This window comes from Dipodomys merriami, unplaced genomic scaffold (assembly GCF_024711535.1).
Source record: "Dipodomys merriami isolate MVZ:Mamm:240054 unplaced genomic scaffold, mDipMer1.0.p SCAF_19, whole genome shotgun sequence".
NCBI lineage: Eukaryota > Metazoa > Chordata > Mammalia > Rodentia > Heteromyidae > Dipodomys > Dipodomys merriami.
The window spans coordinates 4,000,682-4,028,511 of NW_027203270.1; the positions used below are offsets into that span (position 1 = coordinate 4,000,682).

At 44.9% G+C, this 27,830-nt stretch overlaps 1 protein-coding gene across 2 annotated transcripts; it reads right to left on the reverse strand.

The window, feature by feature from the left end:
• Positions 1 to 516: 516 nt before the first annotated feature.
• On the reverse strand, positions 517 to 27,813 carry Mtmr4 (myotubularin related protein 4). Of its 2 annotated transcripts, none has more exons than XM_070027006.1 (19): positions 27,725 to 27,813; positions 26,518 to 26,556; positions 22,072 to 22,161; positions 21,145 to 21,261; positions 20,518 to 20,600; positions 18,169 to 18,329; positions 17,958 to 18,054; positions 17,648 to 17,761; positions 16,039 to 16,235; positions 15,660 to 15,788; positions 14,808 to 14,919; positions 14,156 to 14,351; positions 13,734 to 13,919; positions 13,484 to 13,654; positions 13,190 to 13,344; positions 5,171 to 6,569; positions 3,325 to 3,435; positions 3,020 to 3,108; positions 517 to 2,801 (listed from the first exon to the last, which is right to left on the reverse strand). In XM_070027006.1, the coding sequence occupies exons 2-19, from the start codon at positions 26,518 to 26,520 to the stop codon at positions 2,624 to 2,626; spliced, it is 3,588 nt and encodes a 1,195-aa protein (XP_069883107.1). In that variant the 5' UTR covers positions 26,521 to 26,556; positions 27,725 to 27,813; the 3' UTR covers positions 517 to 2,623. The 2 variants fall into 2 exon arrangements, with proteins under 2 accessions (XP_069883107.1, XP_069883106.1); XM_070027005.1 differs by lacking the exons at positions 26,518 to 26,556; positions 27,725 to 27,813 and adding an exon at positions 23,619 to 23,815 and having other exon boundaries at positions 517 to 793; positions 2,590 to 2,801.
• Between the last annotated feature and the right edge of the window lie 17 nt (positions 27,814 to 27,830).

Consider the following 27,830-nt stretch of genomic DNA (forward strand, 5'->3'; position numbering starts at 1 on the left):
GAGTGTGCATCCGGCCGTACAGAGCCCGTCCCGGAGAACAGCAGTCTTTTACCGTACCCGTCTCTCCAAATAAAAATATCCACCTTTTCCGGTAGGAGCATTTTATATCTTTAAAGATATCGGCTCTTCCAAGCCGGTGTTTTTGCTCAACCCAACTTACGCGAGGTTAGATGAAACTGAAGCTCCTGGCAGAAAGGGAGCCAGAGAACGTGGTAAGTACAACTCTGCGGTGCCCCCTCAACCAGCTGGTGACATTTCAGACACTAAAGACAAGTTAACCTCAGATGAGATAAGACAGTATTCTTTAGAACCCGTAAGACTCAATCCCTATCCAATCACTAACCACAGATACACCCCAGGAGCTCATTTTGAGAATGGAAATTCTTGGGAAGAGCTATGCTTAAAAGTCTTTTTCCTCCTGGTAAAAACAACAGAAGGACCAAGAAACAGAAACCAAAAAAAAAACAAGCTCTACATTTCCTTAAGAAATTAAAATGAATAAAAAGAGCCAACAAAGCAGCACTAATATAGAGATTTTATTTAAACTGTATTGAGTTTTTTTTTTTTTTTTTTTTTACAGCACATTGCATGTCACAACGCAACTGCACAGTTTGGATTTTTGGCCACATCATGTCACTGACACCCACAACAGCTCTGAAAGGAGTATTTGATGAACACATCTGAACCAAGAGCCCAGAGTTTCTCTCCAAGGCCATGCAGTTTGTTCATTTGGGACAGTCCCTCAAAACAGCCAAAGTAGGCAGATACAGTCTCCTCAGTGTTACAAATCTCCCTGAAAACAGGCAGAGTGAAGTGCAATGAAAATCAATTAACTTAAAAAGCCACTCATGACTGTCAACATTGAAATGATTGAGAAAAATGCTTAAAATAATTTTAGGTAAGACACAGGAAATAATTTGTTACTTTTTCATGATCTCAGGAATTTCCCAGACACAAAATCTCCATTATCCAGCTTCATTTATATGGAAAAAAAAAAAGTTCTGCTAGGCTGACCTAAATACGCCAAAACTTTTTAGGTTACATCCATGACATGTATGAAGAAGCACAGATGCTTCTCTGTAGGACTAAGGAAAAGGTCAGGACAAATAATTCTTGTTGTAAATGTAGATGCTAGTTATTTTGGAATGACTTTTCTAGAGAGCAACGTAAAAGTAGCAGTGAGGATGACAGCTACCATAATTTTAAAACAGTATAGGCCTAAACGTAATTTACTTTTTATACATCAATGAATGAAAGAAAAATGAATATAAGAAATCCTAGTAGTTTCATTATAGGCCAAGGAGACTTCATCTGTCCCAACCATATAGTACATGGCTATATCACTGTATCTTTTGGTTAAGTGCCACTGGTACATATTAAGATGAAAAAAAAAAATCAAAACAAAAAAATTAAAATTGTTTGGTCCAAATGGACACATTTTCTCTCCCAATTTTGGTATCAAGGCTCTATTCTCTTCTGTTTGGGTTCCATTGTTAAGTGCACAGAAATAGACAGCAGCATTTTTACGGAAACCCTCACATACCAAACAGCATTATTTGAGGAGGTAAAAACAAACGCTAGATTCTACCCTCAAGGTGTCAAGTGTTCAGGATAAGAAGCAGTGTGACCCAGAGGAGGCAGCAGCCAAGGGAAAGACAACATGGGGGAAGTGGGCAATGGAACAATAAAAATCTTTGTTTCATTTTCATGCCAGGAGAGGATCAAGGTGTAGCTCCTGTGTTAGCACCAGGACAACTAGGAAAAGTCAGGCGCTAAGGGTAGGGCACAATCAGCAGATATTTCACAAGCATAACTTTTGTTTTTCCCTTCTCTTTTCCTTCTTCACAGTGCATACCTCAAGAGCTGTCACCATGTAATAGAGTGACGACTGCCTATGAAGCTCAAAATAACTGATTTTTGCCAAGACTAAGCATCAACAGTTTTCCTCTGCTCCCAGAAATGTCTCATTCCCTAGAACTGTCCTTCTAAAATGAATATTCACTGATGCTGGCCAATGAGCCAAGTGAAAAATACATTGAAATCTCCACTTGCCAAACCAATCTTTAAACCAAACCCCACAGAAAAAACAGTACTAATGCAACTAGAGGGAGTGCCTCTAAAGACTGAGCCTTCATGCACAGACACAGAGCACAGAGGTACGGAATAGAGTTCGTCTCAAATAGGATAGGAAGTCCTATCTTGTATACTATAATCTGCTTTTTCAAGGTGGAGGAGAAATGGGTCTCTTATCACTTGAAGTTTGGTTATACGTATGCCTTTCTATTGCTGTTTGGGCTCTTTGCACCAGGCAGTTATCTATGAAATCATCTTGTGACTCCCCCACAGGAGAAAGACGCTGGAGTCACCAACTCAACATTAAGACCCAGATTCTGGGTCTAGATTGGGACCATTACCCCAAGGTGAGGGTATCTCCAGTAGAAGACCTCCTGCCAAATTGAAATTCCTCTGCTCCAGCCTCATGGTACCAAGGAGGATCTCTCAAGACGGTATCTTTGAGCTCTGTGATTTCATGAGCCTCACACCTAGGAATCTTCCAAACTACACCTGAAGCAGATCCTCCCTTCAAACCTGTTAAAATTGGACAGGTCATCTCCTCTGGCATTCAACTGGAAGCTGTAGCGATGGGTTTCTTCAGATGCTGGCTCATGAGTTCCCTGGCACGAGATACTTGGATGTGTTCGTAACATGAGTTACAGACAAGAACTGGGTCATAGAGTTGTTGATCAGGAATGGGCAGCTTCAGGTGGCAGCATCCAGCACAAAATACATTCCCACAATTTCTGCCAAAGCACAAAGAGGAAAGAGTTCATCAGAAATGCCAATGTACTGAGAGTGAATGATAGTTTAAAAGGCTTTCTGTGAATAAATTTTTAAAAAGGCTGGGTACAAACAAAAATAGCTCCTGTAAAGATGTTCCCATTTCAGATTAATGCAGTTTAGTCTTCTCTATATATAATGTACTACTTTGAGTCACACTGAATCACACAACATATCTTACCTGCAATGATGTCTTCGTTTGGCCAACCAGAATTCACAGTCACAGTTATAGCAATGTGATGCCATATGGTCTGGAACCCAACGAGTCACCTAACAGAAGGCACAAGGAAAAATTCCAGGTCCTTAATGGAGTAGAAAAGTAATATTGCAATAAGGAGAAAATGACAAGGCTGGTCTTTATGACTGGCCACTAGGTGCCTACAAAGATGACACCTATCTCAGGGAGAGCTCAGGCCACAGCACGCCTCTCAGAAATGCAACCCACTGGCTTGTTTAAGTTCCAAACACATATTTGCCTAGACATACCTCAGTTTCCTTCTTATCAACAGGTTCCCAACTTGCTTCTGAAAGGCAGTCTTCGCTGTGATCAGAGCCAAAATCCTCCGTATCACTGCCATCTGACTCCTTCAAACACGTCTGAGGAATGGACGAAGACAGCAACATCACCACTTAGTGTTTATGAAGCACCAAGAACAGTTCTAAGTGTATCACATCCATGAACTTAATTCCTTACAACAGTCTTGTGATGTGTATACATACATACATACATATATTTTTTTTTACTTTATTTTTTTGGCTGGTCATGGGGCTTGAACTTGGCTTGGGCGCTGTCCCTGCACTCTTCAGCTCAAGGCGAGTGCTCTACCGCTTGAGCCACAGTGCTACTTCTGGTTTTTGAGTGGTTTATTGGAGATAAGAGTCTCACGGACTTTCCTGCTTTCCTGGCTTTGAACCGTGATCCTCAGATCTCAGCCTCCTGAGTAGCTAGGATTACAGGCGTGAGCTACCAGCACCTGGCTTTATGATGTATATTATAGACTTGTTTTATAAATAAGAAAATTAAGCCACAGAGAATTAAGAGGTGCAACCTGTAAAGCTGGGATTTGTACAATATTCTGGCTTCAGAGCCATGGCCTTACCAAAATGCTATACTATAATGTGGAAAGATTAAACCAAGTGTTGGCAAGCTATGGCCCACAGCTAAATCAAGCTGTATAAAACACAGCCACATTCATCCCCTTACATATCATCTATGGCTGCTCCTTTTTTTTTTTTTTTTTTTTTTTTGCGGGTCCTGGAGTTTGAATTCAGGGCCTGGGCACTGTCCCTGAGTTTTTGTTTGTTTCTTTCTTTGTTTTGCTCAAGGCTAGCACTCTACCACTTGAGCCACAGGGCCACTTCTGGCTTTTTCTGTTTATGGGGTACTGAGGAATTGACTCTACCACTAAGCCACATTCCCAGCCCCTATGGCTGCTTTTGTGGTATAGATCATGTTGAATTGCTATAATATAGACCATATGGCCCACACAACCTAAAAAAGGTTGGCTGACTCCTATTTAAAACAACACCCTGTAGGGAAAAGTTGCCAACTCTTCCCATTTCATCAGCGAAGAAGTGGGTAACAGGCAATTGGGAATGCCTTAACAGAAAAAAAGGGAAGTGTTATTATGGGGGATGAAGAAGTTATGGGGTAGAAGATGACTCTTAGAAGCTTCCCCAGCACCACAGTGCCAGAACTTGATAGACCAGGGCAGCAGAGCCCCAGTGGTCCTCAGTAGTCTCATTTGGATTATTCTACAGTATCCTAACCAGCTTCCCAGACTAGGTCTCTAATTGTTTCATCAAAATTTTACACTGTTTCTACAGGAGTTTCCTTAAAATACAAATTGGGTCATATTATTCATTGGCCATTTCATTGCCTGAAGGGCAAACAAGAAAGGTATTCCATTTGATCCTTACAGCATCTAATTCTCCAGCATTACCTCCCACACCACACTACCCAATTCTCCCTCACAATCCCAGCATAAGTGTGTATACACACATGTACATATACACGAGCCTTCTTTAAGCCACACTACTGGAGTACCCATCGACTCCACGCTTCTGCTGTTTTCTTTCGCTGTCTGCCGATCTATAACACACATTTTTTCAGCACTTCCTTCAGGCCTGTCCTGACCTTTTACTCTACTTCAGCCCCCTAAACTACTGAAGCCTCCCCCAGACGTAACGCTTAGAACATCACTCCAGTTGTTGTTTTTCACCTTGTAGCATGAGCAATTAACCCAGTGGTACACAGGTACTCAGTAAACCGCTACCCTTGAATGGATGGAAGACTAAATAAATGGATGGATGGTAGTTGGTGACAACTTACAAAATCATCCTCATAATCCATAGGAGGCTCTGCTGGAGGGGCACAGCAGTGACGGATATCCAGCCTCATCTGGAGCTCACGCACTTGTCGCCGTAGCTGCTCCACTTCTTGTTTGTACCCTGCTTCAATTTGCCGTAATCTATGCTGGATCACATCCGTGGGAAAGGGGAGTCCATCATCATCCAAGTAGAAAGGAGGCACTGGAGAAGGGCAGCTCAGAAGGACAGGCTTTGTGCTAGAGACTTGCTTTGGGTGACCAGACAACCACATCCGGTTGTTTTTTCCTCCTGGTCCAGTACAGTGTCCATTGGAATGACTAGAACAGACAGGTGACTTTACACCTTCTCTTTGAGCCCATTGGCCCCCAAAGCAGGACCCTGTGGCCCGCACCTGCTTACTGCTCGATCGTTTGCTGCAACAGCCATAGGAAAGCAGCCTCCTAGGGGTTGTCTCCCCACTTGGGAATGAAGTCACCATCCCTTGGAAGCTGTCCCAGTTGGACCCTAGAAAAGAGAACTCACTGATCTGGCTCTGAGAAATTGGCTTTCGGGCCAATTCTAATGGTATTTTCCCAAAGCGATGATTTTCCAATAACTGTCCATTCTTAGTATTTCCTTTCTTGCCAGTGTCCTCCTTCCTATCAATCACGTCTGGCACAGAACTGGGCTGTTCTTGGTGGGATATACTTACTGTAGACTCTGAGGGATCTAGGTTGAGGAAGTCAGTACTTGGCTCTGGAGCAGTTTGGCAGGGAGCATTTGGTAGACTACAAAGGCTGCCCAGACTGTAATCCAGAACACCTCTGGTGGGCACATCTATCATGGAGTCTAGCTGTGCCTTCTGGGGGACACCTGTAAGGGAGTCCTGAGAAGACTCAGGAAAATTACAGGTTCCATCACACTTGCTAGGAACAACTGTAGAGAGTGCACTGACAGCTTCTGTTTCCAGACAATGTTCAGGTGACCCCCCTAAGCCATTGAAAGTCCTACACAGCTCATCCTGGGCAGGAGGTTCTAGAGCTGGTACTGTAGTTTCTTCCAAAACTTTGATGCCAGTGTCAGAGGTGTTGTTCTTCATTTCCCGGGACACAGCAGTGTTAAGCAGTTTATAATTTAGAGGACAGCTTTTGTGACCCTTGAAATGTTTATTGCTCAAATAATCTTTCTGGTTACTGGGAAGAGCGGGAAGGCCCATTTCTCCTATGCTCTGCTGAGGACCTCCTACCCCAGGTTCCACAAAGGCTGTCTCTGAGCCCTCAGGGTTGTTGTGCCAGGACTCCAGGCTGACTCTGACCTCCTGGCAGTGGTTATTAAGGTTAGGATCACTGGATGTTCGAGTGAGGGGGCTGCTTGTGTCACAGGCAGAAAGGAGGTCATCCATGGATCTGGTTTTAGGTAACCTGGAAGGACAAACACAACATCTGCAGGTCAGAAAATAAGAGGCACTTCCAATATAGAGAATCAGGTCATCAGAGCAGCATCAAGCCAGAGTTCACAAGACATGATATTTAAGAGTATAAATAACTGATATGCATCAAAAGCCTATTCAGAGAAATAATGGAAGACAAGAAACTGTTCTCAATAGCCCTCATCATTTGTTAGTCTTTAACTTACAGTTTCCCTGGACTATCTCAACCATTCCAGTTTCAACTGCTTGTTTTTTGTTTCTTTTTTAATTTAATTTTTTCAGGGGAGGGGACGCTGGAGCTTAAAGTCAGGCCTTAAATATGCAAAACACACACTCTGCTTAATTAGCTAAATCCTCAGTCCTGCTATTAACTTTTTGTTACTGTTGTTTTGGCAGTTTGGGGTTTGAACTCAGGATTTCATGTTTGCTAGGCTGGTGCTCTATCACTTGAGCCGTATCTCCAGTTCTGGTTCTTTTGCTAGTTATTTTCAAGACAAAGCTTGAAACTTTTCTGCCAGGTCTGACCTAAAAATGCGATCTTTCTTCTCTCAGCCTCCAGAGTAGCTAGGATAATTGCTGTGGGCACTGGCATCTGGCCCCTGTTGATAACTGCTAAATCTACTATTCTAGCCAGGACTATACCTGAGCCTCAAGGCAATATCCCACCGTCTCAATCACAGTAAGAAAGAACATGAGTTTTGCATCTGGATAACACTGGCTCTGACACCAATTAGCTATATACCTACAAGTAAATTATTTAACTTCTCAGATATTTGCTTTCCTCACTATAAAATGTTAATAAATTATATCTTATAGAGAGTGCTATGCATTCAAAATATAGGCAACCAACCAACAACTTATTAACCACAAATGTTTTAAGAAGACACTTATTGACTCCTCAACACAGCTTTTTACCACTTAGAAGCAGTATGCTTCTCGCTCCCAGGGCTCTATGGAAACTTCTGCCAAGAGACAGCAGCAGTCAGACTCCTAGAGGCATTCCTACACACCAGGTGAGTAGCCGGTTTTGTTAAATGGCCATCCTGATTTTTAACAGTTAAATCATAGATCAACAAAAGCTTAGGAAAATTCACCTAGAAACAGGAGAGACTTCACTGGCATCCTCCTTTTAGATGGCTCAAACAGAAAAGTCCCCCAAAGACCAACTTAAAATACAGTTTAAGTGCTTGGGTTTTGAACCTTTATTATAATAAATGCTTTAAGTATATTTTTATGTTTGACTTTACTTTTGAGACCAATTTTGGTTTTTTTTGAAGTGGCAAAAAGGTCATTGAAACAGTTATGATTATAGTCCCTGGATCTCATAGCCATGGCTCAAATCCCAGCTTGGGAACTTTTCAGCTGCTGACTTTAACTTCTTCATACCTCAGATCCCTCATTTATAGAAAACATTTTTTATATATCTACCTTTTTTTCATTTTTTTTAATTGTTAAGATACTGTACAGAGAGATTACAATTACATGAGTAAGGTAACCAATACATTTCCTATTGAGCATTGTTACCCCCTCCTTTGTTTTTCCCCAACTATCCCTTCCCTCTCCACCTCCCCAACTCCCCTCCCTGCCATGTTGTAAAGTTCATTTTCAACATAATGTCTTGTACATCTCATTGTTACATTGTTACAATGGGTAAACCTGTATCCTTGTTTCAGCATTTTGTTATTTCCCATCTCCTCTCCAAATATGCAGGGCACCTGAATCAAATACAGTGACAACAGGGGTTATACCATGGGGGAAGAACATACAAAAGAAACAAAAAGGGGCTGGGAAGGTGGCTCAGTGGTAGAACGCTTGCCTTGTATGCATGAGGCCTTGGGTTCGATTCCTCAGCACCACATAAGCAAAAAAAGAAAAAAAATGGAAGTGGCACTGTGGCTCAAGTGGTAGAGCGCTAGCCTTGACCTGAAGAGCTGAGGGACAGCACCCAGGCCCAGAGTTCAGGCCCCATGAATGGACCAAAAAAAAAAAAAAATCACATAGTACATTAAAAACAGTGACAAAGCAAAAACCTCATGTCCCTATCTTGGAGTTCATTTCACTTAGCATCATCTTATATTGTCATATGTACATGGCTTTTGACCTTTTCTGCTTGTCTGGTAAGATTATCCTAGATGTATACTAGTTATTGCAAATAAGGGAAACAATGGGACCTATGTTTCTTTGGGATTGGCTTACTTCACTTAATATAATTTTTTCCAAGTCTTTCCATTTCCTAACAAACAGGGCAATGTCATTCTTTCTGATGGAGGCATAGAATTCATATATATATATATATATATATATATAAGATTTTTTTGATGCCTTCATCTACTGAGGGGCATCTGGGCTTGTTCCCTATCTTAGCTATGGTGAATGATGCTGCCATAAACATAGTTGTGCTAGTAGCTTTAGTTTAACCTTGTTTGTGATTGTTTGGGTAAATGCCCAAAAGTGGGATTGCTGGGTCATAGGGAAGCTCTATGTGGAGTCTTTTGAGGAACCTCCATACTGCTTTCCAAAGTGGTTGAACAAGTTCACACTCCCACCAACAATGCAGTAGGGTTCCCTTTTAGCCACATCCCCTCCAGCATCTGTTGTTATTTCTTGAGTATAGCCATACTAACTAGGGTGAGGTGGAATCTCAATATTGTTTTGATTTGCATTTCTTTTATGGCTAGAGAAGTTGAGCATTTCTTCATGTGTCTATTGGCCATTCTTGTTTTCTCTTCAGAGAAGTCTCTCTTTAAGTCTTTAGCCCCTTATTAATGGGGCGGTTTTTTCCTTTGAGGATTTGTTGGTGGTGGGTTTAATTTTTTGAGTTTTAAGTATATTTTAGATATGAGACTCTTGTCTGTTGTATGGCTAGTGAAGATCTCCCAATCTGTGGCCTTTCTATTGATCTTGCTAGCTATGTCCTTTACCATGCAGAAGCTCTGCAGTTTCATGCAATCCATTTGTCCAACCTTTCTTTGATTTGTTGTGTTTCTGGGTCTTTATTAAGAAAATTTTGGCCTGTGTCAAGGAGCCCTAAAGTTTCTCCTATTCCTTCCTATAATGTTTTCAGGGTGCCTGCTTTTACTTTGATCCATTTGGAGTTGATCTATCTCTGAGTTTTTTTTGTTCAAGGCTAGTTTCTACCACTTGAGCCACAGACCAGTTTTGATTTTTTTCTTTTTCTTTTTTTTGGCAGACTTGGGGCTCAAACTCAGGGCCTGGGTACTGTCTCTGAGTTTCTTTTACTCAAGGCTACCACTCTACCACTAGAGCCACAGAGCTACTTCTGGCTTTTTCTGTTTATGTGGTACTGAGGAATCAAACCCAGGGCTTCATACATACTTGGCAAGCACTCTACTACTAAGCCACATTCCCAACCTAACTTCTGCCTTTTTCTGAGTAGTTTATTTGAGATCAGAGTCTCTGACTTTCCTGCCTGGGCTAGCTTCAAACCACAATCTTTAGATCTCAACCTCCTCAGTAGTAGTTAGGATGACAGACATGAGCCACTAGCAACCGGCTTCAAGTATTTACCTCTTGATTCAACAGTTGGCTAAATAAAAAAACAAGATCATAGCCAGGCACCAGTGGCTCATGCCTGTAATCCTAGCTACTCAGGAGGTTCAGGTCAGAGAATCCCAGTTCAAAGCCAGCCTGGGCAGGAAAGTCTATGAGACTCTTACCTCCAATTAACCACCAGAAAACAGGAAGTGGCACTGTGGCACAAGTAGTAGAGTCCAACTTGAACTGAAGAGCTGAGGGACAGCACCCAGGCCCAGAGTTCAAGCCCCACACCAACCAACCAAACAAACAAACAAAAAAAAAAAATCCCTAAAACCAAAAAATTAGGGATTTGGAGTTTTTGTTGTCCTTTACACTATTTAGCCAGTAAGTTAGTTTTAACTTTAAAAACAGCAATAAGCAAATATCAATATTTGTAATATACAAGGCCATATATGCCTGCAATCCCAGAACTCAGGCTTTTAGAAAAAGCCAACAACAATAAAAACCAAGCATATATGAAATATGGAAAAAAAGCTAAAAAAAAAATTAGCGAGAGAAATATAAATATACATATCCTTTAAACATATTATTTTTGTTTTTAGGAATTAAATTTCTGGCAGAAATATAGCACAAATGTGTGTGTACACACACATATATAACATGGATAATACACATATATATATTTTTTAATTTATTTTTTGGCGGTCCTGGGGCTTGAATTCTGGGCTTGGGCACTGTCCCTACACTCTTCAGTTCAAGGTGAGCACTCTACTGCTTGAGCCACAGCGCTTGGAGATAAGAGTCTCATGGACTTTCCTGCCTGGGCTGGCTTTGAACCGTGATCCTCAGATTTTAGCCTCTTGAGTAGCTAGGATTACAGGCATGAGCCACTGGTGCCTGGCTGATACATATATATTTACTGTACATGGGGGAGCTGGCTTTAAGTAGTCTAAACACATATTCTACCATTGAGCTACACTCATCTTAGTGAAATGGTACATTTAAAATTGGGTAACTATGGGCTGAGAATGTGGCTCAGTGGTAGAGTGCTTGCCTAGCATGCCTGAGGCACGGGTTCGATACCTCAGTACCACATAAACAGAAAAAGCCGGAAGTCTTGCTGTGGCTCAAGTGGTAGAGTGCTAGCCTTGAGCACAGAGAGGCTCAAGGACAGAGCCCAGGCCCTAAATTCAAGCTCCAGGACTGGCAACAAACAAACAAATAAATAAGGTAACCATGACATGTGTTTTGCCATTATTTAAACACACACCATCACACCATATGTGTGCGAACACATGCTTGTGTGCACATGCTTGTGCGCATGCTCACTAAAACATCTATAACAACTAAAAAAAGGGTGTTTGTGGGTTATCCAAATAACTTAAATCAGGCACACTCTAATTCTGGACCACTATACAGCCACTTAAACAATAAAGTTGAAGAAAGCTGATGACTCACACCTATAATCCTATCTACTCTGAAGCTGTTATCTGGGGATCAAAGTCTGAAGACAGCCTGGGCAGAAAAGTCCAAAAGACTATCTCAACTAATCAGCTAAAAGCAAAAAAAAAAAAAAAAGGAAGTATGGCTCACGAGGTAAAACATCAGGAGTAAAAAAAGCCAAGTGAAAGCTTCAGGGCTTAAATGCAAGCCCCAGTACGTACACACACACATACACATACACACACACACACACACACACACACACACACACACACACACACACACACACACACACACACACACACACACACACACACACACACACACACACACACACACACACACACACACACACACACACACACACAGCTACAATAAAGATATAGCTCTGTAGTAGAGTATTTGTCTTACATACACAAGGCCCTGAGTCTGATCTCCAGTTCTACAAACAATAAAATTAAAAAATAAATATATGGAAGTAGCTTCATACTTGTTGGCATGGGATAACAGCCTGATACAAACTGGGAAAAATAATTTACAAAAAATTGGGATTTTAAAAACAAAATATGAGTGAGTGGGGCGCTGGTGGCTCACGCCTGTAAACCTAGCTACTCAGGAGGCTGATATCTGAGGATCACGGTTCAAAGTCAGCCTGGGCAGGAAAAGTCCATGAGACTCTTACCTCCAATAAACCACTCAGAAAACTGGAAGTGGCTCAAGTGGTAGAGTGCTTGCTGAAGTGCGCAGGGATAGCGCCCAGGGCCAAAGTTCAAGCCCCACGACCAACCAAAAACAAAAAAATGCTGTCGGAACAAGAGTATATGCAACATATCAGTCTTAGCTACAAGGGCTAGACAGCTTGCACCCCAAGGCCTCAGGTCTCAGCATGAGATATTTCTATAGAAATAAACAACAGAAGGCTACCCAACAAAGTGTTAATGGTAGGTATCTAGGTAAAAATCAAGAAGGAATGATCTCTTGGCCTCAGCCTGTTGAATGCTGGGATTGTAGGTATACACCATCCCACCTGGCCTTGTATATTATAAATTTTGGTATTTGTTGGCTGGAGGATTTCAAAATTGAAATATAGCTTATTGGTTGAATATATAAAGGCTTTAAAAAAATAAAAAGGGATACAAATTACTCTCAGCTCACATTTCTCTTTCTGGCCAATATTCAGCATTAATTTAATGTCTTGCTTTAAATTCTAGCCTTATTCTGAGGGAGTAAAGTCCATCCCTCCACTAAAAACTCATTTCCCTGAGACGCTCCTGGAAGTTAGCAAAGGTTGTTACTAAGACAGCAAAATCCTCATACCTTGTTATCAGTGACTAAAAATCAATACACCATTCCCACAAGCATTCTTGAAATAGTCTTTTCTTTTTCATTCTCCTCTCCCTGCTTAGTTATGTCACATGGGGTGATAGCAGCTCCAAGAAAGAAGACAACCAATCTTATCTTAAGAGAGGACCTTGAAAACACACAGGATGTACCACAGGCTAGCCAGGAGCCTTGGGCCAAGTTTCTCCCTAACTGACTCAAAATGTTGCTTTTAAACAGCTCATTAAAAAGAAAAAGAAAAAGAAAAAAAAAAAAAAAACCACCATTTAGGTGAGATAGGAAGCACTGTTTAGTGGACAGAGGAAAGAATAAGAAGGGTTTTTTTCTCACCTGTCCAGAGATCGACCAGAGAATTCCTGGCTCTGATTCACTGGGGAAAGGTAAAGATCCATAGTTTCCTCTCCAAGTGTGCACGGGGATGATGCTGGCAGATAAACAGCTGTCCAGAGGTGCAGGGCCCGGACATGACAAACAGGATGCAGAACCTAGGGATATGGCCCAATATTGGTGTTTTGTGAGATGTTCCTGGTCTCTTTTCCTTCCCTAAGCCTTTAACTCTACATTCTTCCCACTGACTCAGCCCCTTCTTACAGGTTTCCATGTAGGAGAAGAGTTCAGCCTTACCATGTCTGAGCTGGGTGTGTAGAGGAAGTTATGGAAGTTCTTATTGCCAGCTCGCAGGAGTGCCCACACTGAGCATGTCCGCTTATAGATGTTGCGCTTTTCTCGTTCACAGGGATTGTTGGCCAGGAACGTGCCATAGAGGCAGGAGTACGTGTGCTGCACCAGTTTTACCTAGAAGGCACAGACAGGTTGCACCTAGGGGTCCTAGAGCACCATTCCTTCCACCTTGGTCACAGGCTTTAGGACTTACCAGGAATGCTTCATTAAATTCAAACAGGCAGGGAAACTGCTTAAGTAACTGATGAACAGAATCAAGCCACTGGAGGAACACAGGGCATTGTTCATTTTGGTCCTCTGCATTCTCCTGGTGGCCACAGCGATCCCCAAACTTGTGCCCAAAATCCAGCCAGTCAGATTCTACTAACACTTGAAAGCCCTGCAAAAAGCAAACAGTTGAAGCCTAAGTTCTCTCTGGAAGGGCCAGGCTGGGGCTCTCTAGAATACCCAAAGCAGGCAGGTGACAACTGCAAAGAACAAGTCTGAACTTGGAAGAGGACTCGAAGCCACCAATGTCCTCTATAGAAAGATTCCCAAGATCATTCCCAAAAGCCTATCACTATCCTTCCCAAATCCATTCCCTCCATTCTTTCTTACCCAACCCCCTCTTAATACCTCCAATGTCCTGTAATATGGGTCCAGTAATATTTTGGCCAGGGCTACAATCTGCGGCGTGCGGTCCCAGCCATCAGAGCAATGCACCAACACAGGCCGGCCTTCCCGGTCCACTGTATTAGCCACAAGTACAGCTGCTTTTAGCATCACTGACAAGTGCTGCAGCCACTTGGTACTCTCCAGGGCAGATAACCAGCTATACAAGAAGAGAAATGAAGCATATCACTGAGAGTACTGAGCTACCAAAATCTTTCTACCCCTCCCAGCCAGTTCTATCCAACAAAGAAGGAAGGCAGGGAAGATAAGATGGAGACAGATAAGAGCTTCTAAGAACCAAGAGAGGAACTGGGAAAAATCACATGTATATTTAGCCATTTTATCTCCACAGTTCCCTAAGTTCTTTGAATAGGACAACTGATCTACAAAAAAAAAAAAAAAAAAAAAAAAAAAAAATCCAAAGATCTGTGACCATGCCAAAGTAGTGCCTGAGAAGTATTGTGTTTTTGGATATGGTCCCACTATACCCAACTCTATCCAAATCTGAGGTTTCTTGTGCCTCTAACTTTCCATTTCCCAACAAGTCCTCCAAGAAGAGGTAGTATTAAGAGATTAGACTACAGGAATGATGGAATTATAGCAAGGGAATACATACTTGCTGGGATCTGGCATCTGGCTACACACAGCCCGGAGGTATTGGAAGCTATTCCGGATGGCATGGATGTTGGCCATTCCCATAAACACAACCTCACAGTTGGGATAGTACTCTGTAGACATAAGAAGAGAGTGGAGCATAAAAGAATGTCCTGGAAACAGGCAGCCAGGACAAGAGCAGTCTCAATGGACAAAGCTTTCCTGGTAGGGCCAAACATTCTGGACAGAAACTATATACACTCTTAACATCCAAATTGCACTTTTATCTCTGGATACTCAGAGTAGTAATACTAGTAGTAATAATAATGATAAATAGCAGTAGTACAAAAAAATGACAATTCATAATCAATTATCAATAGCTGCTCTATACCAGTACTTTGTGTTTGTATGTGTATAAGTGTATGTATATATGTCAGTCCTGAGGCCTGGGTGCTGCCCCTAAGCTTTTGAACTCAAGGCCAGTACTCTACCACTTGATTCACAGCTCCACTTTTGGTTTTTTGGTGGTTAACTGGAGATAGGAGTCTCACAGACTTTCCTGCCTGGGCTGGCTTTTGAACTGGGATCCTCACATCTCAGTCTCCTGAACAGCTAGGATCACAGGTATGAGCCACTGGCACCCAGCCTATACCAATATACAACCCCTAGTCATCCCAACAACCTTGTGAGTTACAGATGAGAAAACTGAGATGAAGTAACTTAAGCTTCATAATCATATCTAGTAAGTGGCAAAGTCCTGGCTCCAAGTAGAATAATTTAGTTCTTTCCACTACACATAAGCAACTCCCAACTTCTGCCTCACCAAAGCTACCTAGGACACAGGATACCTTCATATACTGGGTAACAACAGTACCTTCACATTCACAGCCTCCACCCTTGGCCCGGTTAGCTACTGCTGCTGTGTAGGAGCGTGCATCCAGGATCAGCAGTTTTTGGGGTGCTGCTGTGCTCTCCACCCCTGAGCATGCAGTCAGGGAAGAATCTAAATACACAGCAGGAAGAAGACTCAAGGTTAGCCATCCATCCAGCATCACTCCAATCCTATGTGTTCTCTCTCAGAAGAGAGGAATGTGCAAGTACACATTTCATACCCCACCACCTCCCCCAAACAAGAGATCCAGGCAGTCTATATTGTTGTCTTCTTCCTATTACTTTATTAGAGACCCCTTAGAAATCAGAGGGGCCATGGAGAAGGCCTGCTGCTTGGGGAACCAGTATCACCTATGTCTTACCGAAGTCAGTGTCACATGCCTCACTGGCATCATTATTCCCGGTGCTGAGGGAGCTCCCACTGGCCCTTGTCCCCGGATCCAGGGCACAAGCCTTGGCAATGGATGTAACGAGATATTCATCATCAGCATTGCGCCAACCCCACCAGCTGATCTCAGGCTGGCTGCAGCGGGCAATGGCAGCCCCATTGCGCAGGTGTCTGACAAGATAGAAGAAATCACAATGCCCTTGGTATTCCAAGCCTCCAGAAGCCTGGTGAAGACCTCAGGGGGCCAGACCAAGGTCTCCAGAGCCAGCAGAGGATACCAACATATCCAGGTCACGATAATAGCAACCAAATGCCTTAACATCTCTAGAGAGCTGGACAGTTTACAAAGCACTATCACACTCATTTTCTCAAATGGGCTCTGTATTCCCAAGGTGACCTTGACTCATCAAATCTGCACAGCACCTGCTCCTGGTTCAGACTTGCAGCAGGAGAACAAGGCTTGAGCCAAGAACATGAACAATTTCAAACCTCACAGTTGCTATCTTTCTTACTCTTTCAGCTACCTTTTTTTTTTTTTTCTGTAGTGGTAGTGTATTAGAGTTTGAATTCAAACCTTGTCCTTAAACTGCATCTCTGGCCCTTTTTTAAAAAACAAAAAAAACAATCCTTTAAGCAAGGCATGGTGGGTCAAGATTATAATCTCATGTACTTGAAAGGCTGGGGCAGAAGCATCAAGAACGGCCTAAGCTATACCACGAGTAGATCAGGCTCAAACTACATAGTAAAACCTGTCTCAAAATAAACAAAACATTAAAAATTTTTAAAATAGCCGGGCGCTGGTGGCTCACACCTGTAATCCTAGCTACTCAGGAGGCTGAGATCTGAGGATCGCGGTTCAAAGCCAGCCCGGGCAGGAAAGACCGTGAGACCCCTATTTCCAATAAAACCACCAGAAAACCGGAAGTGGCACTGTAGCTCAAGTGGTAGAGCGCTCGCCTTGAGCTGAAGAGCTGAGGGACGGCGCCCAGGCCCAGAGTTCAAGCCCCACGACCGACAAAAAAAAAAAAAAAAAAAAATTAAAAAAAAATTAAAAACTTTTAAAATGTAATATTGTTCTGAGCTCCCAGACTATACTCTTTGGTCCGTAGGTCACCTTGCCATCCTTTGCACTAATGCAGCATTATGCCCTTAAAACAAAGGCAAGGAGCTGGGAAGGTGGCTCAGTGATATAGTGCTTGCCTTGCATGCATGAGGCCCTGAGTTCAATTCCCCAGCACCACATAAGCAGAAAAAGCCAAAAGTGGCATTGTAGCTCCAGTGGTAGAACACGAGCCTTGAGCTGAAGAGGTGAGGGACAGCACCCAGGCCCAGAGTTCAGGCCACACACCAAAAAAAAAAAAAAAAAAAAAAAAGCAAAGGCCTTTTCCTTCAGAGGAAAACAAAAAACAAAAAAAAATCTGAGGTGGTTTTTGTTTTAAAATAATTTCATAGTTAATTCCCCTAGGACTGTCAATTCCCACTTTAAGGTTTGGCTGTTCAAACTTCAGATTTGGATTCTTTCCTTATTGAAAAAACAAACAAATAAGCAAGCAAAAACAACTTCCCATTCCATATTGACTCACCTATACACAACCACAGGGATACGCTTCCAAGAGCGAAAGGAAGCTACATTCTCCAGTTCTTTATCTGTGATCCACACAGGAACCAGCAGCTTCTGGGGGTAACTGGGACACAACCTGAGAAGATATGGGGGGGGGGGTGTCACCAAACTAGGCTTAAAATATATGATAACAAGACCCATGGCTTTGTGGGATGAGAATTAGAGCCGTCCTCCCTCTCAGACCCAGGAGCTGTGCCCTTTATACTTTATCCACATATGGAGAAAGTTTGGGTCTGGATTGGGGTTTTTGTCTCCCAGCCACACCCTCTCACTTGTAGTTGCTGTTGATATGTGAGACTCTCCAGACATTCTGTAGGTCAAAGCCCATCCTCGCCAGCTCTGCCTCCTGCCGACATCGTATGTGCTCTCCTGCAACACAGCCCCCACCTGTCAACTCCCCAGAGCACCAATGTCCAGACATAGAGAAGGGATGAGAACTGAGGGTTAAGAAGCAGCCTCCCCAAGAAAACAGCCCAACCTCACCAGGCTGACACAGATGGGTGTGCTGGTCCTCCTCAGTCAGCCCTAGGCACCAGGCATGATAGGCAAAGGCAAACAGATCCTCAGGCTTGGCAGGTCTTGCTGTGGCCCTGCTTAGCCTAGAGAGCCACTCTTGGCATTGCTTGAAAGTAGAGAAGTGGCACCTGCCAGGAAAGAAGTCACAGGTTTAGATGAGGCAAGAGACAGATATGCCATGGGGCCATAAGAGAAAAAAAAATACAGAAAGTCTATGAGAGGAGGCTGCAAAGCAAGGTTAGGCAATGGGACCCTCCTATGGGGACCAAGGGTACTGGCCAGCATCCAATCATCTCTTGTGACAATTCTGGAGTAAGTTCTGTCCCCCATATTGCCACTTGTTAAGTTTTCTTTCAGCAACTAGCCTTTAGCCATGAATTTGAACACATGCAGGATCTAAACTAGGCATCCTCATAATGCTGCTTGAAGTCATTCCAGCCCTCTCTTGGTATCATGTTCAATCATCTTTACCATTACCTCCAAAATAGACCCAGAATCTGATTTTTACTACAATGACTACAATTTTGACTACAATGACTCTAGCTAGGCCCCCAACATGCCTCACCAGGGAAACTGAAATAGCTTCCTAACTAGTCCCCCAGCTTCTGCCTCGGCTCTTTCCTGTTTTCTTCCATCTCATCTCAATATAGAAGCCAGAGTGATTCTATAAAACATTAATCAGTTCACGTCACTTCTTTGCTTAAAACCCTCCAGAGATTTCTCAATTCCCTCAAAGTAAAAGCTAATCATCATGACATGCCACCCTCCCCCACAACTGTCCTCTCAGGCCTTATCCCCCAATACTCTCCCCCATGTGCATCCTTCCAGTCACACTAGCCTCCAACCATTCTTCAAATATCCAGGCAGAGGCAGGAAGCCACCACAGGTGGAATAGTACTCACTGTTGCCTCTAGCACACTCTTCTGTCAAATCCCCTCATGGTCATTTTTCAGATCCTGACTCAACTGTCACCTCTCCTGCATAAACATTCACTGATCATTTGTTAAAGTTACAATCTTCCTCCCTATAACACATCCTCTTTACCTTTTTCTTTTCTCTCCCAGTAATGGGGTTTGAGATCAAAGCCTCCATTTGAGCCATACTGCCTTTTTTGCTTTAGTTCTTATTTTTTCAGGTAGAGGCTCATGCTTTTGCCCTGGGGCAACCCCTAGATTATTATCTGCCTACCTCTACCTCTCAAATAGCTGAGATTATAGGCACAGCTTCAAATAAAGAAATTTACTATAATATCTTTTTGGGGGGGTGGGGTGGGGGAGGGGTCATGGGTTTTGAACTCTGGCCGAGTGTTGTCCTTCAGCTCTTCAGCTCAAGGCCAGCACTCTACCACTTGAGCCACAATGCCACTTCTGGTTTTCTGATGGAGAAAAGAGTCTCATGAATTTTCCTGCCTGGCTTGGCTTTGAGCTCTGATCCTCAGATCTCAGCCTCCTGAGTAGCTAGGATTACAGGCGTGAGCCACTGGTGCTCAGCTACAATGTCTATCTTGTTTGAGACAGTCTTGCAAATTTTTGGCACAGGATGGACTTAAACCACAATCCTCATATGTCTTCTTTCCATGTAAGTTTAAGATTTCAGGTAGGTAATACTATGCCCAGCCCCTTCTCCCTATTTTAGTTTTTCCTTTATACTTACCTCATGTACATATTTCATTTACTTTTTATGGTTAGTACCTCCCCATTGAAATATAAGCCCCTTAAGAGCAAAGATATTTGTTTATTTATTCTCTGCTATATCTTCAGACCTAAAACAGTCTGGTATAAACTGCTCAGTAAGGACACAGTAAATAAATAAATAAACCAACAATAATGTGAGTGCTGTCTGTCAGATATTGTCCTTAATTGCTTCCATATACATTATCTCACTTAATCTTTATGATGACTCCATGAGCTCAGGTCAAAAGAGTATGGCTAAATAAACTGACCTCCCAATCCAAAACAGAGAACAGAATTTTCATTTTTTCCTCCAATAGGTAAGGTAAAAGGATATCTTTCCTTTTTTTTGGGGGGGGGTCTGGTCATGGGGCCTGAACTCTGGGCCTGGGCACTGTCCCTCAGCTCTTCAGCTCAAGGCTAGCGCTCTACCACTTGAGCTACAGTGCCACTTCCGGCTTTTTTCTTTTTGCTTATGTGGTACTAAGGAATTGAACCCAGGGCCTCATGCATGCAAGGCAAGCGCTCTACCACTGAGCCACCTTCCTAGCCCTATCGTTCCTTTTTTTTGTTCCAAAGAAACCCTGAAACAGACCTACTCAAGATTGAAAGTAAGAGGACATGAACAAGGCCTCAATGTTCTCACCTGACCACTTTGGAGTCCTTGCAAGCAATGTGTAACTGGAACATATCACGGCTCTCCACACTGTCAATCATCCGGAGGGGGACCTTCAGAGAAGGGCAAACAGACTCAGATCTCCCACCCTTGGCACCACTCATCCCCCACCCCAGCCCAGGTGCTGATACACTAATGGAAGCAAGGAAACTGGCATTGTCTGAAGGCCTGTTATGTGCCTGGTAACTGTGCTGGTTCCTTTACATATGTGATCAATTAATAACAATAGCCCAACAAGGTGTTTTCACTTCATATTTTAAGGAGAAAGCCAGACGTGTCCAAGGTGATAGAGCTAATAAGCAGCAGTGCAAGAAAAGAGCCTAGGTTTGCCTGGTTCCAAAGCCCGTGATCTTCTAACAAAACCACTGTGCCCCTCAGAAAGGCCCACAAAGTAAAGAAAAAAGAAGGAGAAGGAAGAATGAGCCAAAGACAGAGACAGACCTATGGCCTAGAAGAATGAGAGCAGAGAATTTACTTCTCTGGCCAGTGAGAAAAATAAGGGCTCTCCAATTGTTTTTAGAGGCCTAATCAGATAGAACAATGGAATAACACCTTCTTGAACCTCCGATTCTATAGGAAAATGAGACAGAAACTCACGTTGATGACAGAGTCCTTGAACTTGATATGCAGTCGGTAGTTGGAAATGGCAATGAGAGCATCAGCAGCCCGACCCAGGAACTCCACTCCCTCACCCTGCAGCACTGTGAAGGGTACCTGCCAAGGGTCAAGGGAAACTCAGTCCAGAATTGAGTGTCCTCCTCATTCTCTTCTGCAGACCCTGTTCTGTGGGATCTCATCTGGAAAAGCTGAACCAAGGCAGGAAAGGAGTCACAGCACTAGGCCCCAGCTGCACAGGAAAACTGCCTTTCCTTCCCTGGGGCCAAAGATTCCAAAAATATACATACCAACCAAGCCCCCAGCCCTCCACATATCCATGAGCAGGAAGCCAGAGCTTAGGAATAGATCCTCTTAGGAATTTTTTTTGAGAGAGGGTTTTGTTTTTGTTATTGTTTTTTGGTTGGTAGTAGAGCTTAAACTCTGGGCTTGGGCACTGTTCCTGAGCTCCTCAGCTCAAGGAGAGTGCTCTACCACTTGAGCCATAGTGCTACTTCCAATTTTCTGGTGGTTTACTGGAGATAAGAGTCTCATGGACTTTCCTGCCTGGGCTGGCTTTGAACCTCTATCCTCAGATCTCAGCCTCCTGAGTAGCTAGGATTACAGGCGTGAGCCACTGGCGCCCAGATTAGAGAGGGGTTTTTTTTGTTTTGGTTTGGTTTTTGTCGGTCATGGGGCTTGAACTCTAGGACTGGGCACTGTCCCTGAGCTCTTCAGCTCAAGGCTAGTGCTCTACCACTTGAGTCACAGTGCCACTTCCAGCCTTTTTTGTTTATGTGGTACTGAGGAATTGAACCCAGGGCCTCATGAATGCAAGGCAAGCACTCTACCACTAAGCCACCTTCCCAGCCCCAAGAGGGTGTTTTTTTTAACTGTACCTCCAACCCTAGGCCTCCAGTTCCACCTTACCTGAAGGTTTTCCTCCTCCTTCACTAGTTCCTTGGGGGGAAACAGATCCTTGGCTTGGATGTACTCCAGGCTGGGGGGGCCCTCCTCACCCTGTAGGAAGGCCACATCCCTGAGTCACCAGGCTCGACTTGGCCCCTGAGAATCACTTGCTTTCCTTCCCCATCAATCGAAAAACACTCCCCACACACCTCTAAAGGTTCTGGCTACTGGAGAAGTTAAAGGAGAGCTGGCTTGGTTGAGGTAGGGAAGAGTGAAATGAAGGTGCCCTGGAGCCTAATAAACCTAAAAGAACCTAAGCCAAGGAGGAACTGGAAACCTGCACTTTTTAAAGAGGAACTCTCCTTAGAACGTAAATTTCAAAACTAGGAGGAGGGGAGAAAACTAAGAAAAAGACTAGAGTGAGGACAAAACAGGAGCAAGGAATGGGAATAGGAGAATGTTGGCTGCAAGAAAAGGAGCCAGGTGTGGCAATTGGTTACATAGAGCAGGGCAATCAGGCACCCTCAGCAACAGTAGCTTCAATCTGGTGGGTGAAAGGAGACAAAGAAGAGTAGGTTGGGGGGATTCAGTCCCATGCCTCTAGAGGGCCTTCGAGGATACTTTCAAAAGGAGGATGTGTTTTGGAGCTGAGCTTATCTTCCTATTAGGCCCACTAGGCTGACAAGCCTCCACTACCTGCCAAGCAACCTACCCGGCCTGCTGATCTTATGGGAATTCCAGAGGAATACCAACAGCGAGCAGAAGTCACTCTGCTCCCAACCACCGAGGAGGGGAAACGAGAATCCACGCACCAGGGAGAAGCCAACAGACCCAAAAACAGCCCAGGCAGAGTAGAAAGGGGTGGGGGGGAGGGTGGCAGACACCCACGGGGGTGGGGAGGGAGGGAGGAAGGGGTTGTAGGTGTGGGAACATCTGAGAGGACAGATGGGGAAAGCTGGGAAGGAGCATTAGCCAGAGGGGAGGAGGGGAAACCAGGGAATGATGCAGAGGCACAGAGCCCTGCAGAGGCAGGGAAGGTGAAGAAAAAAGAGCTGTCTGGGGGACAGTCAAGGAGAAAAGACTAGCATGTCAGGTGAGAAATGGAGTGTGGAAGGGGGAGGGGACTGGAGATGGGGAGACAGCGTACAGTCATCCTAAACTCCCCGACCAGCCCCCTAACATCCCATACCATCTACTAGCCACATCCCACATCCCCAAGCAAGGATGCAGCGGGTGGGACCAAGATGGAGAGGCGGAGGTAGAGGGATGCACCCCTGCAGGGCGGGGCCTGGAGATCTGCAGTCAAGGGCAGTGGCTGCAGGGCCAGGATGGGTCACAGAATTCCCATCACGGCCTACGACAATCCCCAGCACCCGAAGATTGAAGCAAGACCACGAATGAAAAGGGCTGACCCTCCACCCCGGCTACCAAACGTTTGGGGTCGGGCCAGGGGCCCTGGGAAGGGGGATGGGCTGACAGTATCTCAAGGGCTGGCCCTGGGCGGGGCTGCCAGTGCAGCAAGCGGATGTATCCCCCCCGGACCCCCCGCAGGCAGGCCTGGCACTTACGAAGCAGCTAAGCATGGAGCAGGAGACACGGCCGGTCAGGCTCATGGTCGCGGGCAGTCTGGGCCAGCGCACATGTCCCCGGAGCTGCTGCGCTGCCCGCCGGCCCCGGGCACCCGCCGCATCCCGGCTGTGGGACCCGCCAGGTGCAGCCGCGGCCAGAAGCGAGCGCGCGGGCGTCGGAACCCCAGCTCGGCTCCAGCGCGCCTCTCCCCTCCTCTCCACAATGGAGCGGGCCCGGCTCCGCCCTCCGGCACGAGCGCGAAAGGGAGGGGACCCGGCGAGGGGGAGCCCAGGACAGCGCCGGGTAGGCGGAGGCCGAGAGGCTCACGCGGCCCCGCCCACCACCCAGGCCCCGCCCTCCGCGCAGTCCCCGCGCTGCTGCGTGGGAGGACAACCCCAGGGACATCTAGGGGCACTCTGGTGTGTGGCCTAGGGGACCGCCCTAGGATCACTGCACGGGGAAGGCAGGGCCGCCCTCGCCTTTTCGTTCCTCATCTTGCCAGGTGAGCCGCCCCACACCCCTTGTCTCACATAGCATTCCTATTCTCTACAGTTCCCTCACCTCCAGCTCTTGATGCCAAGAAACAAGTTCCAGCAGTATCTCCACCCCATAGACCCTTCCATCCAAAATTACCACTTTCTCCTTTCCATCCAAAATTACCACTATAAGCGTCCTCCGCTCCGCTGACCTCACTGAACTCTTTTTGTCCCCCTTAGAATGAATACTGGTCTGGTGCCAGGTTAGTCATTCCACACTCCTGAAAGGGAAATCCTTTGCATTTTTTATTTCATAGCCTTGCCCAACCCTTCTCCCCCCTTGTTTCACATCCTCTGATCACTGGAATAGAAAATACTTATTAGAGAATTTCTTAGTCTGGAAAAGACTAGAGAAGCTGTTAAAAAAAAAAAAAAAAACACCAGAAATCAGGGCTGGGAATGTAGCTTAGTGGTAGAGTGCTTGCCTAGCATGCGTGAAGCGCTGGGTTCGATTCCTAGTACCATACGAACAGAAAAAGCCAGAAGTGGCACTGTGGCCCAAGTGGTAGAGTGCTATCCTCGAGCAAAAGAAGCTCAAGGACAGTGCCTAGGCCCTGAGTTCAAGCTCCAGGACTGGCAAGAAAAAAAAAAAAAAAGAAAGAAAGAAAAAAGAAAAAGAAATCAAACCCAGGGGTAGAAAGAGGGTAAAAAGTTGGGTTGAGGACCAAAAAATAATGAGTACAAGTTGTACACTGTCACTAAGAATAACAAAAGGAGCTAGCTAGACCCCTGAAATTTCCTGTACTCAGAAAAGCAGGGGTTTTGTTTTTGGAAGAAAAAAAAAAAAACGACATTTTATTAAACATCTATGAGTCAAGCCATTTCAAACATACTTGTACTCTCCAGGAAGTCTTATCCTGTTTTTATGATGAGACTTTGGATGTAGAAAGTATGATTAGCTAGTATGCGATTTGCCTAATGTATTTAAGTGGTGGTGCTAGATTTAAAATTAGATGAGGCGAATATGAAGAGTATGCTATTTTTCAGGGTATCACAGAGGTAAAAAAGAGATTGTAAGGCCAGGGCCACTGGGATTCTTTCCCTTTTCTTTTCTTTTCTTTTCTTTTCTTTTCGTGTGTGTGTGTGTGTGTGTGTGTGTGTGTGTGTGTGTTGGTACAGGGGGTTGAACTCAGGACCTCATGCTATTGCTTGGCATTTGTGCTCAAGTCTGTGCTCTTCCAGCCTTTTGCGGGTTAATTAGAGGTAAGATCTCTCGGACTGTTCTGCCCAGGCTGGCTTTGACTCACAATCCTCAGATCTCAGCCTCGAGGGGAAGGCTTGCCTAGTATGCATGAAGTCCTGGTTTAAGTCCTCAATACCACATAAACAGAAAAAACCAGAAGTGACTGTAGCTCAAGTGATAGAGTACTAGCCTTGAGCAGAAGAAGCTCAGGGACAGTGCCCAGACCAGGACTGGCGACAGAAAGAAAGAAAGGAAGGAAAGAGAGAGAAAAGGAGAGAGAGGAGAGAGAGAGAGAAAAGAAAGAGTACAGGGGATTATAGGCTCCACTTGAGCTTTCTGAGAAGAAACCAGACTAATATTACACACACCACAGATGCACATTTCTATAGAAGAAAAATTGGGAAGGAAGGAGTCCTCTCACCAACTGAATTCATTGACCTGTCCCTAAGCCCAGGCACTTGAAATAGAAAAGAAGGTTAAGAGCCAGGTCTAGGGAGGCTTTGCAGCTCTCCTTTCTCATCTCACTGCTTCCTTCCCCAGTTCTCAGGAATTAAGGAATTCCCTGAATTTGGGGTGAAAGGGCAGTTACAGTTAATGGGAAATACATAGGATTGTGATAAACTACATCTAGTGATATTCAGGATGCTATACTGTAAGATATAAAGTCAGCTGTCACATACAGTGACAGACTGCAGTACCTAGGAGCTGGAGAAGGCCAACAGAGTTGGTGGAATCACTCTTGATACAGCAACTACAACATTCCTGGGACCCATCAGAAGTCCAAGGACCTTAAGTAATGAAGACCTGGCTCTTTAGGCCAGAATGTGGAGATTTTCCCAGGAACACAAGAAAAGGAAGAGGAGGACTGTTAATGAAGCACATGCAGAAAAAACAACTATAGGTTTTGGATCCAGGGCTGTAAACTGCCTTATTTTTTTCATTCCAAAGAAATCCTGGGCTGGGGGTGAAGCTCAGTGGTAGAACACTTGCACAGTATGTTGCAAGGTCCTACAGCACAAAAAAGAAAAAAGAAATTCTCATATATCTCCAGGGCAGAGGAACCTGTCCAGAAGTTGAACAGAATAGCCTGGAGCTCAAGGTCCAAGAGGGGTGGGGCAGTTTCACAGAGATGAATTCAGGATTATAGAAAACACAATGGTATGAGGAAAAATTACTCACCATTCTACCGGGGTGAGGGTCCTGACTGTCTGTTAGTCACTATAAAGAAACACAAACATAGAGTAAAAAGCACCATTAACATTACCATAGAATCAATAAACACCCCACACCTACCCCTGAACTACTTCTCTACAGTTCTTATTTTCCTCCCTCACACAAGATCCAAGCTCTCAACAAGCCACCACACCAGATAGGGACAATGGGGGCCACATGGGGAGAAAGCAACAAGTGTCTTGCAGGGCATAAGTTAGCCATAAACCTCTGAAGCAGAAATGAGTATCATCCACACTTTCTCAGTAGAAATGAGTACTGACTCACAGATCAAGAAGGTGAAGTAGAATACTCCAAACTCTGTCCTTTTCAGGAGAGCAGAAGAAATTCCAACTTTGAAGATACAAAGGCTCCCCAATTTTTGCCCTTGTGGAAGCATGAATCCACAGGACTGTTTGGCTATTCTCTTGGGTATGGGAGTAGCATCCACCTGACCTATTACTGGGGACAGAGTCCAAAGCATGGGGCAAGAGAGAAAGGACCACAACCTATGATAAGAGAGCAACAAGGCTGGACAGGGCCTGCTGAGCACACTTGACACCAAGGAGGGTGGAGGTTATGGGGATGAGACAACACAACAGGAAAAGAATCAGACCAGGTAGGCCTGGGAGTCAGTATCTGTCAAATGAGTTCAAGTAACAAGAATTTCAGGATGAGGCCTTCTAGGCCCACTTAGTGAGCCAGGCCTAAGTCAATTGATATTTTCCTTCAAACCTGCTGTCTCTGGAGCAGTATGACATAGCTTCTGCAGAGCTAAAAGCCTCTACGTGTGGTCCCACCCATCTCCTCCCGATCACACTACCCTCTGCCTCTGCCCACCTTCCCTCACTGGGGAGCCCGCAAGCGGCCAGCCAGAGGTGCTGCCTCACCGCCCACTGGCACGCAGCCTCAGGGAAACAGAGGGAGGAGGAACAGGGACCAGACCTGGGAAACCCAGGGCTCCCTGACCTAGGGAATCTGGTCCTGGGGCACGGGCCAAGCTGGCAGGGGATCCCAGGTGCCCAGGTTCCAGAGGCGGAGCCTAAAGACTCGGAGGTGGAGCCCCGAATGACAGAAGGCGGGACTCAAGAAAGCCAGTGGGGGGTCGGGGCGGGGCCGAGCCAGGCGAGGTCTTTGCGGTTTCCAGGCTGGCCGTGCACGGGGCACAGTGACTCACCCAGGCAGTGTCCGCCCGACCCTCCAAAACAGCGTTCTCACCACTTCCGTCTCCCGCAGCTGCTGAGGCCGCGCCGCTCGAACCCCACCACGGTCCCCTCTCCTCA